The sequence below is a fragment of the Notamacropus eugenii genome, chromosome 2 (genome assembly GCF_028372415.1).
Source record: "Notamacropus eugenii isolate mMacEug1 chromosome 2, mMacEug1.pri_v2, whole genome shotgun sequence".
NCBI classification, from domain to species: Eukaryota; Metazoa; Chordata; class Mammalia; order Diprotodontia; family Macropodidae; genus Notamacropus; species Notamacropus eugenii.
This window is the reverse complement of record NC_092873.1, coordinates 539,010,941-539,031,218: the sequence shown is the minus strand read 5'-3', so window position 1 is coordinate 539,031,218 and position 20,278 is coordinate 539,010,941. Positions and strand designations below refer to the sequence as shown.

Sequence of the window (20,278 nt, the reverse complement as noted above, 5' to 3'; positions counted from 1 at the left end):
TGAGCAGAGACTGCTCCCCTGAGTTTATGTGCCCCATGGGCTCACAGGTAGAAAGGGAAATTGGACAATAATCTTTGCTAGTTCTGGGTCCGACTTCAGGCCAGCAGGAACTGTACAACACTCCAGGAAGAGCCTATCATCTTGGCCCATCCTTTGATGCCAATACCAGAGAAGGTGGTTCTCTAAACCCTACCCCTTGGCCCAACATGAGTGGGAGTAAATTTAAATTCCAAAATTTCTGGGACCCTCACTCCAACCCTCCCGCTTGTTTTCCAAAGATGATGTCAGCAGCAACTTCAACGACCACTAAGCCCTGGGAGGGCTACCTAGGACTCCAGGGCAAACATGCTTTGGGAACTCTGGGTGGTGGCAGGACCCTTCCAAGGGAACCCAGGAATGAGGGAACACAATCAGAAGGAGGAGCTGATCTCAGGTTATGTACCCTGGCATGTATTTATCTTATCCCCCAGTAGAACACACACACACACCCTGAGGGCAGGGACCCTAGGCACCCAGTGCCTAGGTCACACACACACGCACACATGCATGCACACACGCACATACAAAAGCTCAAGGGCACAAAACAATTAGAATCCCCTAGAACAACCCTTCCTTCCTTCTAGAATTGTAATGTGTTTTAATTTCTGACTGAATAATAACTTTGTTAACAAAATAGAGTTTACCTTTCTTGCCTTCACAATTAAAGCTGATAAAATTTTTCTTCCGCTCTCAGCAAGAAATGTCCTGTTGGCTGTTTCTGAAAGAATGACCTGCAAGAGCCCCCCCACCCCCACCCCCCAAGACCTGAAATGACTGATTGACGTAAGAAGGAAAGAGGAAAAGGAAGTCCAAATGAGAGTCCGGGAGTAGGTGACCCAGACCCGAGGGCTCAGTGTAGAAGTACAACACCACGCACCCCAGCTTGTGAGGACTGGTGCTGAGGACCTCCCTCTTCTTCAGGAGCCTGACTGGGCTCATACTCAAGGCCTTTGAAGTGTCTCAGACACACATGCACCAGTCTCAGAGTTGTGGGGACTAGAGCTCGAGCTGCAGCTAAGTGTGAGAGCCTGAAGTGGCCTGGTGGCCAATGGGCCACTGCTGGGTCGAGGCAGGATGGGCTGGGGAGGCTGGAGATGAGGCTAGGTTACTTCCTGACTCTGTCCATGGGTCACAGGCTCTCTGATCTCTGAAAGCAAACCAGGATGAATGGCACTAATCCCAGGGACAGGACGGAGATGGAAAAGCCATTTACCTGGAAAGCCTGTCGGATACAGTGGAGTTTGGCAAGAAAGTCGCTGTCTCCAAGGCACTCCAACATTTCAGTTCTATGGAAAACCAGGGCAAAAAACAAAGCTCTTTTCAGGGCAGAACTTACTATGTGTCTGGAATCAGACCAGGTCTGAGCTCAGGCTGCTGCTGAAAAACACGGCTCTTCATTACCAACAAAGTCAAAACAAGATGTCTTGAAACAAACGTCTTGATAAGAAGCAATTCAGTGAGGCAAAACCCCCTCATTCTCCATATTTTCATAAATGTTATTAGCAAAGATGACAAAACCACAACCACATGCAGCACCATGGCATTTTCCACAGACATAAGTAGAATAAAACAGAAACAGTACCTGAGGACCCTGGAGTAAATTTTCCCCTCTTCGACCAAGTGCATGGCTTCTTCATACAATGGACAGTGGCAGAGAGGGTCCAAGCTGTATGTATGGCGCCCCTCCCGGTGTTCTGTGAGCTAAAAAGATAGTTGGCTTAGTTATAGGACACACAAGGTTGGGCAAAGGAAGCAAAACCAACAAGAATTTCCAACACTTTCCCCCAGAACCAGGCGTGCTTCATCAAAAGCACTCATAAAGCACTTGGCATTATTCATGTTTTATTTCAAAATGACACTTGACCCAAGAAGCTGAGCTGGATTATCTACAAGCTACAAAGGTAAGCCTCAGGGGAAGAAGTGGTCCATGGAATGAAATCAATGCAGCTCATTCCCCAAAGGTAAGTGGGCAAGAGCTGAACACAAGTCATCCAAAGATCGTCAACAGGCACGTCCAAAGAAGCACAAACCGTTAAAAACTCATCAGGCCATTAAGGATCAAGAAATGCAAATGAAAACAACTGAGAAGGGTGCCTCTCAGCAGACAAGTCAGTGTTGGGGGGTAACAGGGAACAATCTAGAAATCCACACCTTCAGCCCGGACAGAAAACCCCAGAGACGGTGATGGATGATACATCTGACCCTGGAGATGAGGAGTCCCCTGGACAAGGAGCCAGGAGTGCAACATTCATCATCAGAAGTCAGAGACCCCTGGGTCAGCTCTGCTGGAGCACCTTGCCTTTCCTCCCCATCTTTCTATTCCTTGCCACAAGGGGCTCAAGCCACCCTGTCCAGCTGTACCCTTGACTCTGGACTTGGAACATTCGCCTTCTTAACTGTCAAAGAGCATGACCAATGATTCCAACTGAGGAAGAAGAATCCCAGAAGCTTAGCCATCAGAAAATGTGTTGGGTAAAAGGAGGCAATGGGACAAAATCAAAAGCAAGCCGAGTTTGGCCCAGGGAAGTCCTTGAGGACCTGTGGTTTCATGGGGGTGGAAAGCGTCTCCCATGACACATTCACAAGGTGGCCCAACAGACCTAAGGGCATCTCTCAGAGCTCTCTGAAGCTGAGTGATGTAGCTGATTCCTGAAGTGTCCTGGGTCAAAGCAGCTGCTGCCCCTCAGAAGATACCTCTGCCCCTTCCTATGGTGGGCAGCCTCCCCACCAGCCACGGCCCCTCCCCAACAAGCTCAGTAAATGTCTGGCCCCTTGGTGACTTGTCAGAGCACTTGTCACTTGTCTAGAGCCATCTGGAGAAGATAGGGTCACTGCTCCCTGACCAAGCATGAGGGAAGGGCTCGAGTGGAGGGGAAGAAGCAGGGCGCACCATACGTAGAATTTTATTTTTACTTCCTGCCAGTTTTGAGGGGAATGCGTCATCCTCATGCACATGCAGTAGAGCATAACTCTTTCTTATTATTGTTATTAAATTCATTTGTTTTCAGTTTTCAACAATCACTTCCATAAGTCTCAGATTTTTCTCCCCCTCCCTCCCTGAGATGGTGTGCAATCTTATATGGGTTCTACACATACATTCTTATTAAATACATTTTCACACAAGTCATGTTGCCATGAGAAAAACAAAACATAACAAAGGAGAAAATAGCCTGCTTCATTCTGTGTTCTGACTCCATAGTTCTTTCTCTGGACAGGGATGGCACTTTGCATCAAGAGTCCTCTGGGAATGTTCAAGGTCCTTGCATTGCTGTGAAGGGCTAGGTCTATCAGAAACAGTCGTCACACACTGTGGGTGTTACTGGGTAGAATGTTCTTCTGGTTCTGCTCCTTTCACTCAGCATCAGTTCATAGAAGTCTAGAGCACAACTGTTAAAAGAGTCTTTGCAAAAGGAGATGGTTCTTGGATTTTGGGCCACTGTCATTGTACCCAGTGTCTGTGGATCTGCTACAGGAGAAGCAGATGCTCTCAGGAAGGACACCTTGGCACTCAAAATGAATCCAATGACTTAAAGAAGCACACAGAGAGGCTCTGAGGGGAGTGCTGAGGTCCATCATGATCTCATTTCCGGTCTGGTCAGGGAGACTTGGCGCAATGGTGGAAACAGCTGCATCGATGCTCTGACTCAGGCACAGAGGACTTCAGCTTTCTGTCATGCCCACAACTCTGCCATGGGCGTCATTGAAAAGGCAGTGAAAATGGTGACATGGTGACGAGATGGAAGGGGACTCAAGGGAACTGCCTCATTTTACAGAGGAGGAAATGGAGGCCCCATGTCTGACATAATTTCCTTTGACTTCATAAGAGTAGATGAAGAAAGACGGACATGTGACCAGAGATGTTAACAAAACAGTCTTATAGAAAACTTTGCCATTCATTTTTAAGCACAAATAGTAATTTGTGCTTTCTTATTATCCAGCCCTGTCAGTCCTGTTCAATTCTTTGTGATCCCATTTGGGAGTTTTCTTGGCAGAGATCCTGGAAGGGTCTGCCATTTTCTTCTCTAGCTCATTTTACAGAGGAGGAAACTGAGGCAAACAAGGTGAAGTGACTAGCTAGGAAGTGTCTGAGGCCAGATTTGAAGTCAGTAAGAGGAGTCTTCTTTACTCCAGGCCCAGCACTCTGTGCAATGTGCCAGTTCCTTACTCAATTTATGTTGGCTTTATCCTTTAAAATGATCTGTCTTCTGTAAAAGGACAATTTCACAAGCTAGCATGTTCAACTGTAAAATGTGCGTCATGTTGATCTTTCCATATTTTATCCAGGACACAAAAGCAGCATCCAAAGGGACAGACCCAACCACTTGGCTTCACAGAGGAAGCAGAGAGGGCCTGCAGGTGTCTGTGGTCATCCACCCTGGCCCCTGCACCAGAGAAGACAGAATGCACTGCCATCATGCACTGAACTAACCTGTTGGCAAAGTACCATAAGACAAATAAACTAGGAGACTCAAAGCCCACTCAAGCAGAGCCAAGATTCCAATCAGATTGACAGTGTGGATGCACCCCTGATGCTTGTACAGCCACCAGTCCTGGCCACAGCCTCTCAATCCTTAGCACAAAGTCCCTCTGTGCAGCACACCTCCCTTCCCATGGATGTTCCCCACACAAAAGGGGTCAAACTATCAGGCTGTGTTGTGGATTCCTGCCGGGGGGAGCGCTTATTCTCACTGAGGACCCCCGTGGCAGGAGGTCTCCAGGAGAGTGCCCCAGGCAGGCCACTGTTATGGATGACCTGGACAAAGCACAGAGGACCCCAAGCTAGAGAAAGAACTGAAGTGGCATCTCAAAGAGCCAGCTCTGAAGAGAAAGCTCCAGGAGGGCTCAATGTGGCGTCTCACACTGAGTGCATTGAGTCACACGGTGTAGGGGACCTGCTCTGAAAAGGACCTGGGGGCTTTAGTGGACTGCCACAGGATGTGGTAGCCCTCCAGCTGCCAGGGAGGAGGAAGTTACCATGGCTGGAGACCAGAGAGTGTCCAGAGGATGACCGGATCAGGCACATGACGTGGAGAAAATACAGGAGGAAAATGAGAACTGGAATGCCAGGCAGAGAGTGGTTCAGACTTGTTCGGTTTGGCTCCAGACAGCCAGTGTGAGTGTGAAGAAGTGTGCTGCAGGTACAAGGAAACCACGGTGCCACAGGGTACAGAGGGAGGAGAGGGTCAGTTCACCTCGCAGGCTACCAGCGAGTCCTCATGTGGCTGCCAGGAGTCCCCACATGGCTGCTGGGGAATGCCCACCTGTCCTTGGAGGCTGCCAAGGAGCAAGTTGGATCCATGATGCCAGAGTCCCCGCACATCCTTGGAGGTTGCCAAGGAGTCGTCCCGCATCCTCGGAGGCTGCTGGGGAGTCCTTGTGTGTCCTTGGAGGCTGCCAGGGAGACCCCGTGCATTATTGAAGGCTGCTGGGGAGTTGTCCTGTATCCTTGGAGGCTGCTGGGGAATCCCTACATGTCAGGGTCCAGCTGGTTCTGTTGCTCTCCAGTGTGTAGTTATTTGGGCTGCAAAGCAGCACATGGGTACAGCTTTGGGCACCCTCAGCGTGTGTCCTAGATGGAGAGCTTTCTCACCTTCCACTCTGGGCAGCCCTTGTCACTCTGTATCATCTACATGCCCTTTTCTGCTCCAACAACATGACGATGCCTACCCTCCTCCCCTCACGCCTGGCCCAGCAGCTGCTTGGAGGTCTGTTCATTTTATTCAACCACCAGAGGCCTAACTGCCTCACCCCCCTACTCAATAAACTCCAGCATCTCCCACTGGCATCTGTCTGGAGTCGCAAGCCCTTCCTAACCTGGCCCTCCTCTCTCCCTGAAGCATGTACTTCCATTGGGCAACAAAGGCCTCCTGGCTGCCCCATCTCCCCACCTGCAGACATTTTCCCTGGCTCCTCATCTGTGCCCCCACGATCCCACCCCAACCCTCTCAAGTCTTGTGCCTTCTCTCTGCTCATAAATTCAAATCCATGGCACTCCGTCTTGTTTGTCCAGTTATGCATGTGTCTCCCCCCACAGACGGGGAACTCCTCGAGGCCCAGGGCACACAGCAGGCACTTAATAAATGCTTGTCCCTTTCCTCCTTCCCTCCCTCTTTCCCTGACCAGCGGGAGGAATGTTTTCCCATCAAAACAACCAAGACTTGGGACTTGGTCATGAAGTTGGTGACTCCTCTCCAGGCTGGGGGAAGAGACACAGTGGGGCCCTGGGAGAACAGTGACGGAGAGGGGAGGGGAGCAGGATAAACACGACTGGCCAGAGCCCAGACCAACAGCTGGGATCTCCCAGGAAACCCGGAAAAGGAGATCCTTCCTAGGCAAGTGAGGAAAGCTTCAGGAAGAGGTGTCCTCTGACACAAAGCAGACGCAGTCCATGGAAGGGTACCAAAAAAAGCAAGGCCCGGCTCCTTACCTCTGTCGCGGAAACGAAGGAATCCGTGGAGGCGATGCTCAGCGTGTCTCGGAGACCAAAATCGTCCGTGTTCCCCCTCACGGTAATGTCTGTGTCTTTGTCTAAAAAAGCCAAAAGGAAAGTCCAGGAACTCATCTGCTCATGCGCAGGGCCACACACCTGACACGACATTCATTGGGAAGGGATAGGCAAACCCAGACCAGTTGGCCCATGCTACACAGGCGACCTCCAGTATGACCCTGTTTGGAATCCCTGGGCCTGGGGAGCTGCGATGGAGACCAGTGAAGGGGAGAAGGCATGACCAAGAGGGTGGCAGCCACTTGGTCCTCAGACTTAGCCCAAGTCCCCCTTAAACTGCCTAAGAGGCTTCAGGGACCCTGAGACATCCCTCAGGCATCACAAGGGAGTCACCACATCAGCCTGTCAAAAGCAGTGCATTGACTATAAGAGACAAAAGTTTCCTAAATTTTCTCCCTTGGGGCTCTCAGTCAGCTGGAATTCTGAGTTACTTTGCCCACCTCCCTTCGGGGGCCCAACCATCCCCAGTAACACATTCTTTCCAAGTTTCCTGGGACCACAGACCCAAGTGCCAGGAGACCCGGGCTTGGGCAGGAAACGTTCCCACATCCAACCCCAGGCGTTTTCATACTCCTTGGATCTGCACTGATACTACATGGCACAGCTGAATTGGGATGGAATGCTTCCTTCTTTTCTTTCTAAGCCACAGTGGCTCTGTAAGGAGAATGGTGGACACTGGATGGGCCATTCCCCCCACTTCTGAGCTAGGGATCTTAAGTTGAAATCTGAATTTCTTTCAGATGGACTACAGGAATTTTAAGAATGAATATTGATGAAATAGGATCTCTCATCTCACCCCCAAACGCCTATCAAGTCATAGTTACTGGGACAAGTCTAAGCTTTTAAAAAACCAAACTCATTTCAAAAGCATACTTTCAGCATCCTTGCCTTGGGAGTAAAAGCAGAGTAGTTTTTTTCATTGTCTATTTAAAACAAGACCCACACAGCTGCCACTGTTGGATGTTTAAAAATTCATAGAAATGCCCCCCGTCTTGCTCTCAACAAACCTATCCCATGCAGCCACACAAAGGCATACATGTGCGCACACACCCACACACGCACATACACATCTGCACACACACAGGGACAGCAGGTTTTAGCTTTCTGAGATGACCTTTTTAAGCGGGATGACTGTGCCTTTACAAGTGTCTTTAAGTCAGAGCACTAATCACACAGAAGACTGTGGCTACACTGGCTTCACGTGCCTTTTGCTCTATTCAAACAGAAACTCAGACATTCTTTATCTGGTGTTAGTTGAACTGGAGACATTCCCCACAAGCTGCTGGATTTCAAACCATCGGCACTTGGCAGCTGGCTACCAATGTCATTCAGATCAGTTACTATGGCTATACATATACTGGGCAAAAACACTGGGACCAGAAAGCGTGGCTCATCAAGCGCACCTCCACAAACCACATACTGTCTCTCTTACTCCAGGTCTTGGGAGGTTTCTGGAACGGCAGCTGAGAAAAACTCCATCTATTTTGGAGATGAGCCAAGAAGCAGCTTCAGAAAGGAGGAGGGTCCTGGCCTCGATGGCTATCAAGTATACTTTTTTTAAAAAAGATTAAAAAAAACTACTGGAAAAGACCTGAACCATAATTTGCTTTTATATTTTCAATTAAAATAAAATAAAATGCAATCCTTTTAAGAAAAAATGACTTCCCTGGGACCATGAGTGAGAAGACTAAAGAGGCCTAAGACTCCCTTTCACCATGCCCAGCCACTGGACGGCTTTTTCAGCATCCCCAAATCAATAAGAGGGCCAGCTTCCCTCTGATCACCTTCTGAGGCACTCCTTCACGCCCTTCTGTCTGGCTCTCTTGGTGACCATAAGAATACCCTTGTGTGCCAGCAAGACGAGTCAGGGATTGAGTGCAGGTCTGCCCCAGAAACTGTCTCTAGATTGGGAAACTGGCCAAATGTGACCTCATCAACTGAGCCAAAGAGCTGGACCACCAGTTAGGTGGAGGTGGAAGGAGGGAGGAGACAGGGGGTCAGCCTAATCCAGAAATGAACTAGGGGGCACCTGAGTGACTGAGTGACCTGCATTTTGTAAAATTTGGGACATCTCTGTGTAAGCCCTGGTATCTGGGGCACCAATGAAAAACCAGATTTCTGGGGAGACAGCGGTGAGCAGTGGTGCTCAGTCCAGGCAACCCCACAAGAGCAAAGAAAGATGAGAGAAGCACAGTTGGCTTTGTAGAAGAAGGAAAACAGAAAGGACCCTAAGTATGACAAGGGGAAAGAAGATAGGAAAAGGCAGCTCTAGTCAGATACAAAAAATCTGTGAGCTCATCAATAACTAGAAGCTACTGAGCACCTGGCTAATAATTCCACCATAAAATATGTTAAGCCGAATGAGGAAGAAAGAAGCCAACTACGGTAGAATTTGTGAGATCCATTCGATCGACCTGTCTCCTTGTTTGTCTTTGTTTTCAAAAGCCCATCACAGGGGTCTGGACTCGTGCATGGATTGGATCTCAACAAGGCAAGGCTGCACAAAGTCATCAGGCTCCTTCTCTCTTCCTGAGTCATCATGGTCCAGAGATAGTACAAAAGTCAGGGTGACTGGCAAAGGCCCTGGATACAGTGGACAACCTGGGTGTCTTTGATGTCTGAGCCTGCTCTCAGAGCTCCACGGACATTAGAACCAATTGTTCTCATCCACCCACTCGACCAAGGGAAGCGTTCACATGCTTGGGACAGACACCCAGCAGCATGGTAGGGAGATGGTAGCATGGGAACTCAGACTCCAAGGCCAGCATCCTTTCCACCACCCCACAGGCCTTTGCCAAAGTCTGAGGACACAAGCCATTTGGTAGTAGATTGTCCTAAGCTCCATTTCCCATGGGCCCGAAGGGCAAGGTCCAGCATGTAGTCAATGCATAATAAATGCTTCTTGAATTGTCTTGGCAAATGATATTTTATGTAAGAAAGCTGACCCTCCCAATGTGTCCTCTCTCTGAACCTAACTTCAGATCTAGCAAAATCACAGAATCTCGGGGGAATCTACCCAGCGTCCTCATTTTTACTTAGGTCTTTCTAAGAGTAATGCTTCAGAAAGAATGATCAGGATGTCTCCAAATAGGTGAACATGCTGGACAAATGAGTGTTAATAGACTACTTCAATGTCTGGCATCCAAACCTTAAACAAATGAAGACTTTTGGGACACTCTACACTGGCCTCAGAAATGAGCTTTGGGGACTTTCCTCTCTGTAAGCGAAAACCAAAACTACAAATCCCCCAAAATGTCTTCCCTTGATATCAACTCAAATCAAGCCAACAAGCATTTATTAAGCACTTTCTGTATGCCATGGTGCAAAGTACAGGGGTACAAAGAAAAGACCTGCCCTTGAGGAACTCACAACCTGCAGAAGATGATGTACCAACAAAGTACAGACGAGACACTACACAAGAGGGAGACAGCTGTGTGAAACGCCCAGGCTAAAGATGGAGCAAGGGTAGAGATTAGTAACTGAGGCACTGTGCAGAGCACTAACCCTGAAGTCAGGAAGAGCTAAGTTCCAATCCAGCCTCAGACACTCACCAGCTGTGTGACCCTGGGCAAGTCATTTAACTTCGGGTTGCCTTAATCCACTGGAGAAGGAAATGGTGAACTACTTGTCTCAAGTGACTTTTAACAAAGAAGTAAACTGAGGCTTATCTCTCTGAGCAAGGTAAGTTAATTAATAGGGTGCCATAACTATTAATATGGGAGTCAATGGCTGCCTCCATTTCTAGTCAAAGACCCAGACCTAAAGATCTGAATTGGAAATGTCGTCATGGAGTTGAGGGAGCACAATTGGTTACATTAAAGAAAATGAGTTTGCACACTCGTGGAACCCTGGACCATCCCTCTGTGTTGTGAAAGAATTCTTTGTAAATTTTTGGAAGCCAGTCACAGCCCAAGGTAACCAGTAGGGAACCAGGCATGCAGACGCCCAGAGCCTGGGGATTAGAGAAGACCACTTCTTTCATCAACAAGGAAGGGGCTAACGGTGGGACAGGGTCAGACAACCTGGCTCAAGAGCTGACCAGGTGGTGAAGTAAATGGTGTCAAGTTAAGAGGGCTCTTTGCTCACTCCCCAGTGCCAGCCCACAGACCCGCGTGGATGGTGCTGGGGACATACACGTAGGGGGACACTGAGTGAGGAGCACTGAGGGAAGCTGCAGCATCCATGCAGCCTTAACACAAACCCAAAGTCACAAACAGAAGAGGGAAAAGTAAAGAAACAAAAAGAGAATCCCACTTAAAGAGATCAGATGGGAGGGAAGCACTCCAAAACATCAACAAGTAAAGTTCAAAGAAAAGCACAGCTTGGGCACATGCTCAACTAGAATTCCAGGAAGAAACAAACCGCTGGAAAAAAAGGAGCTAAATTTACCAGTCAAATGAGAGCTATGGGAGGAGGAACTGAAAAATGAATTGACCACTTGTAATAAGAAGCAAAATTTATCCAAAAAGCAAACTCCCTGAAAACTAGAACAGACCAAACAGAAATGAATGATGCCATGAGGCAACAAAGAATATTAAAGTCCAAGTCTAATTCCCTTTCATTTGAACTGGTCAAAAGAATGAAGAATATACATATGTACATACTGAACTGGATACAGAAATACATGACACTCGCCAAGAAAACAGGAGGGAAAGGGGAATAAGAGGGAGGGTAGATTAAGGAAGAGATTTGTCCTCGGCAAAATGAACACTAACCACGGATGGTAGATCACAAAGAAGGATTTAAGAGGAAAGAAAAGATAAGAATCTGTCACTGAGCTCTGGGTGAGGGGGAGAAGAAGGACAGGCCAGAAGCAAACTGTGTCCAATCCACAATGCCAGTACTGAGATGGTTTTTTTTAGCAACAGAATGACCAGCCAAGATTCCATGGGACCCATGATGAAAGATAAAACCCCCTCACCCCCTGACAGAGAATCCACAGACTCAGAGCCCCTGATGAGGCGCACTTGTAGAAGTTTGATCATTCATTTTCTATTGGGTAAGAGGGAAAGGGGAGGTAGAGAAGGTGGATTTTTTTTAAGGTGAAAAGAAAAAAATTACATTTTTAAAGGGTATAAGTTGAATTATATAAGCTAAGATTAGAAGGGAATCATTTAATTGGAAAAAAATCTTTGTCCCAAGTTTCTCTGATAAAGGTCTCACTTCAAGATATATGAGGAACTCATTCAAATTTATAAACATAAGAGCTATTGTCCAAGTGATAAATGGTTCAAGGATGTCAACAGGCAGTTTTCAAAGGAAGAACCCCCAAATGCTTCAAATCACTAACAGAGAAACGGAAATGAACGCAGCTTTGAGGTTCCAACTCATAGCTCTCAGATCAGTGCAGTTGACAAAAAGAAAAATGAAAAATGTCAGAGAGCCTATGGGAAAAGTCACATTGGTGCCCTTTTGATAGAGTCATTCTGGCACCCTGCCCCCAAAGTTCCACCTGGGTTGTACCTGCTACGGCTGTCTCTGGCTTCTCCACCAAGCCTCCTCCCCCACCACATGCCAGGCACTGTGCTCCATCACGCACTTCTGATGGAAGGGTGGCACCACAAACTCCTCCCTGAGGAGCGGGCCAGTGCAGATGTCTCCTCCAACATGGTGGCATTGTTCCCCACTCGCTGGCTTTCCTGAGAGGGATGTCTTCCCTTATCAGATTTCAAGCTTATTTTTCATATTTGTATCACCAGTGCAGATGTACACGACCACTTGCTGACTTTGATATAGGGCTATCATTACTAGGCTTATATCCCAAAGAGATCCCATACAAAAGAAAAGGTCCAACATGTGTAACAACAGGTATGGCAGTTCTTTTGTACAGGGCAGGGTGGAGGGATCACCTGGGAAAAAAACTGAACAATTCATGACATCTGAACATAACGGAAGGCATGCAGGAAGAAGAGAGAAGGTCAGGAACAACTCACGCTCTCACTAGCACAGGATCCCAGAGGACCAAGGAGGAAGAAGGCTGCACTTGAGGACAGGAGCTGCTTTGGCTTCCTCACCGTATCCCAAACACACACACGAGGACTTAAACCTGAAACGCTTGCTGATGAGTGGACTGCTGGCTGCATCCTGAGCCCTGAGCAAGGCCGTCAGCCCCCAGGTGCCCCAGACCACTCTCTGAGGTTCCGGAGCTGCACGTGTGCCTTGGTGTGGGGAACAGATGAAGACTCCAAACCCTAAAAACTCGAAGGATGTATTTGTGCCGGAAACCATCTCAGGAGGTAGCGGGGCTGTTGGGGATCCACCAACACGTGACCAGCCCTCAGCAGCAGCAATCTGCCACATCCTCCACCTTGGCACCTCCACCAGTGATTCTGCCTTGATAAGCTTCTTCCTCTCCCCAGTCCCACAAGCTACACACGTCCCCTTCTCCAAAAAGGTGGTGTGTCCTTTGTTTTCAGAGAGGACCAATGGCCTCATGGCGTGCCTTTTGGATCACTTGTGGTAGGATCTAACTGGCAGAATATTTGGTGCCCACTCTGGGCCCCTGGGAAAGCCAGGCCCCTCATAATGTCCTTCGTGACTCAGGAAGTGATGAACTAACTCAGAGATCCCTCAGGTTCTTTCCTCCATGGTCCCTTCACAAACCTTCCTTACACTTTAAGGAGAAATCTTTTTAAAAATCTGTCACAGTCACAGAGACCTCATTGAGCTTGTGTGCAAGGGCCAATATTCTCCTACACTTATGGAATTATAGAACAGCATTAGGATTCCTACCACATCCCCCTCCTCAGTTCCACACTGAGTGCTTTGAGGGGTGATGGACAGGGATGTAGCTTTCCTGCTTTCCCCCCATGACTCCATATTGGGTGTGGTGTGTGTGCACACATGTGCATGTGTCTGTGCGTGTGCATGTGTTTGTATGCATGCACACGTGTATATGTGAAAGAGCTTTCTCCAAAGCAGGATTTTCTTGAAGAGCACAAGAACAGGGGTCTCAGCACCCCATTTCTCTCCTTCAGAGGCTGCTCACATCTGCCTTCCCTGGGCAGTCTATTTTCTGCCCTCCTGAGAGCATCAGGTCTATTTTTGCCTCAGCAGAGCCAAGCTAAGATTCCAGAGATGCCTATTTGTTCTTAGACCGGAGCTGTCCAACGTCTCCAATGTCACTGGACACCGCCTACCCCCCATTTTTGGCAGCTATTTCCATGAGGATGTGGCCAGCCACGCTCCCTCTCAAGACCAGCCCATGAAGAGAAGGGACAAGACACACACACACACGCACGCACGCGCACACGCACGCACACACACACACACACACACACACACACACACAGTGCCTGGAGCCCAAGGCAGGCAGGGGCCTTCCACCCCCAAGACCGTTAGCAGTGACATAAAAAATGAGAAGGCCCAGTTCTCAATGGTGTATGACCAGCTCAGTCCCTTGGCTGATGTTGGGGAGGAAAGTCTGGGCCTGAGTCCAAACCCATGACGCCACCCAAATGGGGAGAGTTTTTAGGAACACATCTTTGGACCACATAGGTATCACCACCTCCCAGGGACCTCAGCTGTCCTCTGACTACACAAATTAACAGCTGGGATTCCTGTCCTGAGACATACACAAGGGGACCTCCACAGGGTAGGGACCCCAGCATGAAGAGTAGGAAGGAGCAGGCAACCTCGAGATCTCTTTGGGAGAAGGAGGTGGATCAAGCCAAGCTGGGGCAGGTAGGAATTAGGGAGCCAAGTCAAGATGGTAGAACTGGAAGATGAAAGGAACAGAGGGTTGGGGTTCACACCTTGTATGATCTTCCTTGCTCCTGGGACCCTAGCAACATTAGACTCTCCTTGAATCTCTTCCATGTGCACTTATATGTCCTGAATTAAGCTTCTGGAGAAATGTTCATTCACAAGTCACTGAGCCAAGCAGACCCTCCCCCACCCCCATCATCCTCCCCCTCCAAAAGGGAGAGTCTTGTGCACTCTGGGAGATTATCAGGCTCCAACTGACACTTTCCTATTACTCAGGATTTAGTTGGCAGTTTCTCCAAAACAAGAGAGGCACATGCTGGTCCTCAGGAGCCCCCCTGACAGCATCCAACACCCGGGAAAGGCAGGGAGGGAGGGGCTGCAAAGACCTGTCCACATCTCCAGAAGAATGTCCCTCACTGCCTTAATGTGCTCCTAGAAGTGGGGAAGCAGCAGAAAGGGAGCTGTGTGGGAAAATTTGAATCACAGCCAAGCCAAAAAGATTTTGCCAGGGACTGAAATGCAGTATTTAGAGCTGAAATTTTGAAAACAATCAATTAACCATCTGCTTAAATATTAGCTTGACTCTTTAACCCAGCTGGGCAGACTCAGATGCAGGGGAGACAAGCCAGCTGCACAGCTGTAGCTGGTCACTCTTTATCTCTAGGCTCCAGCTGTGAAACAAGCCTTTGGCATGTGCGAGTGAGTTCTGCCATGTGCAAGCTCCAACGCTGTTCAACCCTTTCTCCTGAGCTGAGGGATGGCTTCCTAGAGGGTCACGGGGAGAGTGGCTTTTCTGATGGAAAAAGCTGAGGTTTTTTTTTTTTTGAGACTGTATAGGAGTCCTGCAGGTAGATGGCCCCGTCACACCAGGTGACAGTTACCCAGAAGGAGGGCTGTACTTAAGTCCTTTCCTAAGGAAAGGGATTGGTGAGAAACATCCATGAGATGGGCCCTGATTTCTCCAATGCATATTTTGTTGGGGGTGTAAGCTCAGTTCCATGTGGATAGTCTCGGACGGGTAAAGGTGAGGACTTCTAAACCTTAGAGTTCTCATGAGGCCCCCCAGGGAACAGCAGGGAATTGAGGAGTGAGATCTCGTGTATTTCCGCCTCTTCCCGTGAGAACGTGATGGGAGAGAGCATCCCTGCCCTCGAGACTGGCCCGGATCTGGGCACACCTATTGTAATCTAACAGGCACAGTATTCAGGTGCAAACTATGCGGCAGGAGAGCTTAAGTAGGGTCAGGAAAGCCCGAAGGCGCTCTTAGCGCTGAGGGGCCCTTAGAGGACAGAAGGCCCCTCTTCCCTCTTTCCTCTCTTCGCTCTTCCTCTCCCCTCTCTCCCCACTTCCACTTCTGCTTTCATTCTCTTACTGTAAGATCTTTGCCTCCTTGGGAGATTTCTCTCTCTCTCCTAAGGAAGAGTTCCCCCTGCACATGTAACCAAGACCCTGAATAAAGCCTAACCCTTGTTCGACTCCGGAAAGTCTCTTCTCTCATACGTTTATCCGGTTTGGCCAGCCGAAGACCTGCGATAGGTAAGGTAAGACTCGGGTAGCCCTCAGGCCTCTAAGCCTGGCAATATTTGTTTAAGCAGCTTCTTCTAATTCATCAAGTTACAGAGGATCCTCTGAAGTTAAATTTCTCTGTTCAGTCCTCCAGAAGGAACTTAATGCAAAGTGTTTTCAGGAGAAGTGTTCACTCCACCCACTCCTGGTGAAATAAGCTACAAATCAACACATCAGACCCAGAAACTGCCCTCAGGGGTGTCCTGTCCACACCTGCCAGTGCACAGCTCAGGCTCAAGTTTTCATTCCAGATTTGCTCGACCTTCCTTACCTGCTGGGAGGTGTGAACAGGGAACAGCCATATCTCTGAGTGAGAAGAAAGAACTCCCCATTCCATCAGAAAGGATATGTGCTCTCACTGGTAGAATTTCTCAGGCCCTTTGGGCCACTCAACATGTTTCATGGACAAAGGAGAAAAGAGAATTCCAGCCCTCTCTGGAACCACAGAGTGATCATCATGCTCAGAGCCCAGGCCCAGCCCAACCCTGGGTCGCTGTACCCACTTGGTCAGCCTCTCCAGGAAAGGGTGGGCCAAGGGCACCAAGGAGACAGATTTGCTTTGGGTATCCATGAGTCCTGGGGGACATCAGGAAGAAAGGAAGTGGCGGTACGAGATCGGGCTTCTAGTTCTGCCTAATTCTGCTCCGATAATAATGATGATTGCTAGCATTTACATTGTACCTACTGTGTGTCAGGCATTATGTGTTACAGATAATCTCATCCAATCCTCACAACAGCCCTAGGAGGTGGGTGCTATTATGATCCCCATTTTACAGATGAAGAAATATGCCCATGGTCCCAGCGCCAGGATGAGCCTCAGGAAGGACTTAAAGAAATCACCAAACAACTGCCAAAGATGTGCAAGCCCAGGCTGATCCTTGCTAAAGAGCCATGAAGGCTCTGTCCACATGGAATGCTGGGGCAGGCTAAAACCCACTTCTTCGAGAGCTTTCATTAGAATCATGACGAGCCCTGGGTGGTCACAGGTGCGAACACAACACCAACGAGGTCACTGACTTATTTCTAGGCATTACTAGTAAAGAGCTCCCTCTCAGAAGCTCATGGCTAAAGGAATCTTGCCCACTCATGGAAACTGAGAGCAAAGTGACTCCAAGCATAAATCCAAGGTGTGTTCTCTGATCACAGCAACAGGTGTAGAAATCCATTCCAGGAAACCAACAGTGACTCCAACTCAGGGGCATGAAGTCCCAGACAACTGCCAAGGCCTTCTTGTTTTCACGTCCAACCCTCGGCCCCCACATCACAGACCCTCAGACGTGGGAGGAGTATAGAGGACAGCAGAAATGCCCCCGTCCCTGCTCCAGGCAGGCCCAATCAGGGTGGGGCAAGAAGGACCCACCAAGGTGATGCACACAAATGGAAGCCAGTGAAATGGCCTTTTTGTCACCCACAGGCTAGCACAGTGCCTGGCACACAGCAGGCATTCAGAGGATGTTAGGACAGACTCCCAGAAGATGCCAAGAAAGCGAGGAAGGAACAGAAAAACCAGAGAAGTCAGGCAAGAAAGAAGCCCCTCTCCAGGAGGACTGAGCGAGGCCCCCAATGCTAGCAAGCCACGAGGGGCCTGCTGAGAGGGTGGCGGAGGAGGAAGAGCTGAAGGGGCCGGAGCACTGAGAGACAGCTCGACCTCACAAGAGGAGGGGGCCACCACTCCGTCACAAAGTGGGACGAAGACAGAGAAGGGCAGGAAGTGAGGGACAGGATCTCAAGCGGGAAGTGGGGGGGTGGCAAGGATACCATAACAGGGCACGGCTCAGAATGTGCCAAACTTAGACAGAGAGAAGTCACTCCCCCCACCCTGCACGGTCATGGTGAGATCACTGGGATGACCAACAGTGGTGGCGCGAGGACAGCAGCTGAGTCCTGGGGACACCCCAAGACCAGAAATCGAGACCAAACCAGGTGGGATCCTGCTGTGCTCAGATCCATGATGTTGGCAGCAGGTGGGACAATGTTCTTCCACCAAAGTAGACTGGAAGCTGCACGGTAGCTTACTCTGATGGGGTCCAGGGATCGCCTGAGAGGTAGAACCCCATGCCCTGGCACCCACCCCAGTCCCCATGTGTCCACGAGAGCCTATCAAGGCAAAAGTCAGTCAATAAGTATTCATTACGTGCCAGGGCCTGCCCTTAAGGCACTCACGCCACATAACCAATCCTGTATGAGAGGCAAGGATCAGAGGGAAGGTGCAGATGAAGAGGGGCTTCCCACAGATGGCAAAGCAGTGGTCTCTGCCTCGCTCCCTCCTCACACCTACACATTCTCCAAGATGTCCCTCCCTTACAGAGGACCTCACTCTATCCTTAGGACTACTCTGGGAGGAAGGGGCTCTAAGGAGCCTCATTTTGCAGATGGCAGAGAGACAGTGACCTGCCCAGGGTCACTCAGCTGTGGCTGGATTTGAACGTAGCCCTTCCTAATGGGGCCTGCTGCTCTACACACAGCAGCGCCCCCTCACCGCCTCCACACAGAATGTCTTTCAGGCTACTATAGCACTAAGACTTCTGGGACAGAGAGAGCCCCAGGCCACACTGCCTGCTCATTCTTATGTCTGCCATGGCCCTGCCTCCCATAAGACTCCTCCACCCAGTCTCAGGGGACTCTGACCCAATGACCCTCCCCAGTAACACACCTCCTCCTCCTCTGCATGCCCTTCACCCCTTCGCTTACTCTTGTCCTACTGAGGCTGCACAGACAGGAGGCTCCCAGCACAGAATCACCCCAGAGAACAGCCAATGGCCTCCTCCTAGAAGGGCCAGCCACAGCCTGGGTAGGCAGGATCCTTTCCAAGCCTAGACTCGAGGACTGGGACCTGGAGGGCTCCCCACACACAGACTCCTCAGGGAATTGGATGGGAAACACGTAGTACCTTGACCACCCTCTCCAAGAAGGGTCCTTGGGCCTCCCAGGCCTAGGCGTCCATGTCCCTGCCTCTGTGCTGGGCCTTGGCTCACAGATGCCCCGTCAGTGAGGAAAAGCAAAGGTGCCCCAATGGACAATGAGCTGCATGAAGGATGGCACTGCCACACATCACCCCGCCCCCCCCCCCCCCCCCCCCGCCACCCTGCCCTGGCTAAATTTTTCTTGGTTACCTGCCATGCCCAGCCCGGGACACCCTGCAAGTAGAGGGAAGCATTTAGTCAATGTTTTTAACTAAATGAAACTTTCTCTTATATTCACTTAAAAGTAAAGTCCAAAGAAAACATCCTGTCAAAGAATTCTACCTTTCCCTCTGCTCTCCTGGCCGCCCCACCAGCTAAGCTTCGCGGTCCTGCTCATGATGAGAAATGCCATCCTCCCATTTCTTTCTCTTTCTCTACTTCTCTGGCTAATGTGGAAACATTTGCCCAGCTTCTTCTGTCTGATGGGGATCATACTTACCCCTTTCCATGACTCAGGGAGAGAACATGGACCTGAAAATAAACACCCAGAAGGGGACAGATTTGGTGCCCTGGAGAAGCTGCTGGCTTCCTTCAGCCCCTTACCAAGGTCATTGGCCAGGGAGTTGGTATCAGAGGCCCCAAGAGTAGCTTCGAATTCCTCCTGCAGGCGGTAGGCTCTCTGCAGCAGAGACTCCAATTTGTGGATGAATTCAGCACTGATGATGTCCTGCCGCAAGAGGAAAAGGAGAGGGTGAAGAGAAACCAAGGACAGCATGGGCCCAGACAAGACGAAGCGGCCTCGTGTGGTCTTGGCCACACAGCAGAATCTCAGGATGTGGGTGGTGGTAGGGGTCAAGGGGTCACCACGCATCCCTCCTCTGGGAAATGAGTGCCAGGGGCACAGAGTGGTCACAGATTTCAGGGGCCTATCTGTCTTTCAGTTTAATTGAGTTCTTTTGCCATCCTGGCTATGCATTTAAAAACATGATTTGGAGGCTTCCCCCTCTGCCTGCCCATGGGGTCTGGGACATCTCCAGTCTTTTGATTCAGGAAGCCCCCACTGTGCCTCTGGGACTTGCCCCAAGGACAGAGGAAGCAACTCCTAAACCAGGGCTGGCCAGCTTTTTCTATGCTATCTTTAGCGCTTAGCCCACAAACATCTCATTGCCTGCTCACTCATTCAGCTTCCTAATAGGTCAAGAGACAAGAGTTTTCTAGGTAAATTTGGCATTTAGGAGCTAACTGAGAACAGGCTCCAATGAAAGGTTTGCCAGGGGCACAAGCTGGCAGGTCCCAGGTGATCAGGCGGTGCTGAGTCAATCACTTCATTCAAAGCCTTGCTCAGCCTGGGCCACAGGGTGGGATTTCAACACCCACACTCGTCCAGCGTCACACTAGGCTCCTCTAGTCTGCATGGCCTAAAAGAAAGGGCACTGGACTTGCAGTCAGAAAGATCTGCAGCTCAGCTGAGCAGGTCCCCTGGGCCCCTCAGAGAACCATCTGTAAAATGGACAGAACTCATCTAGAACTCATCCAGGAATGGTCTGAGCATCAGGTG

At 49.6% G+C, this 20,278-nt stretch overlaps 1 protein-coding gene across 2 annotated transcripts in view; it reads right to left on the bottom strand.

Annotated features, from left to right (window-relative positions):
* MIGA1 (mitoguardin 1) overlaps positions 1-20,278 on the bottom strand; it is a 51,221-nt gene that overhangs the window by 12,042 nt on the left and 18,901 nt on the right. The window contains exons 7-11 of one of the 2 annotated variants that reach the window (XM_072649912.1): positions 19,324-19,447; positions 6,467-6,567; positions 1,622-1,740; positions 1,253-1,325; positions 684-770 (exon numbers count right to left, since the gene is read on the bottom strand). In XM_072649912.1, coding sequence (XP_072506013.1) covers positions 684-770; positions 1,253-1,325; positions 1,622-1,740; positions 6,467-6,567; positions 19,324-19,447 — 504 coding nt within the window. The remainder of the gene's footprint in view (positions 1-683; positions 771-1,252; positions 1,326-1,621; positions 1,741-6,466; positions 6,568-19,323; positions 19,448-20,278) is intronic. The other variant, XM_072649913.1, reaches the window with a different exon arrangement.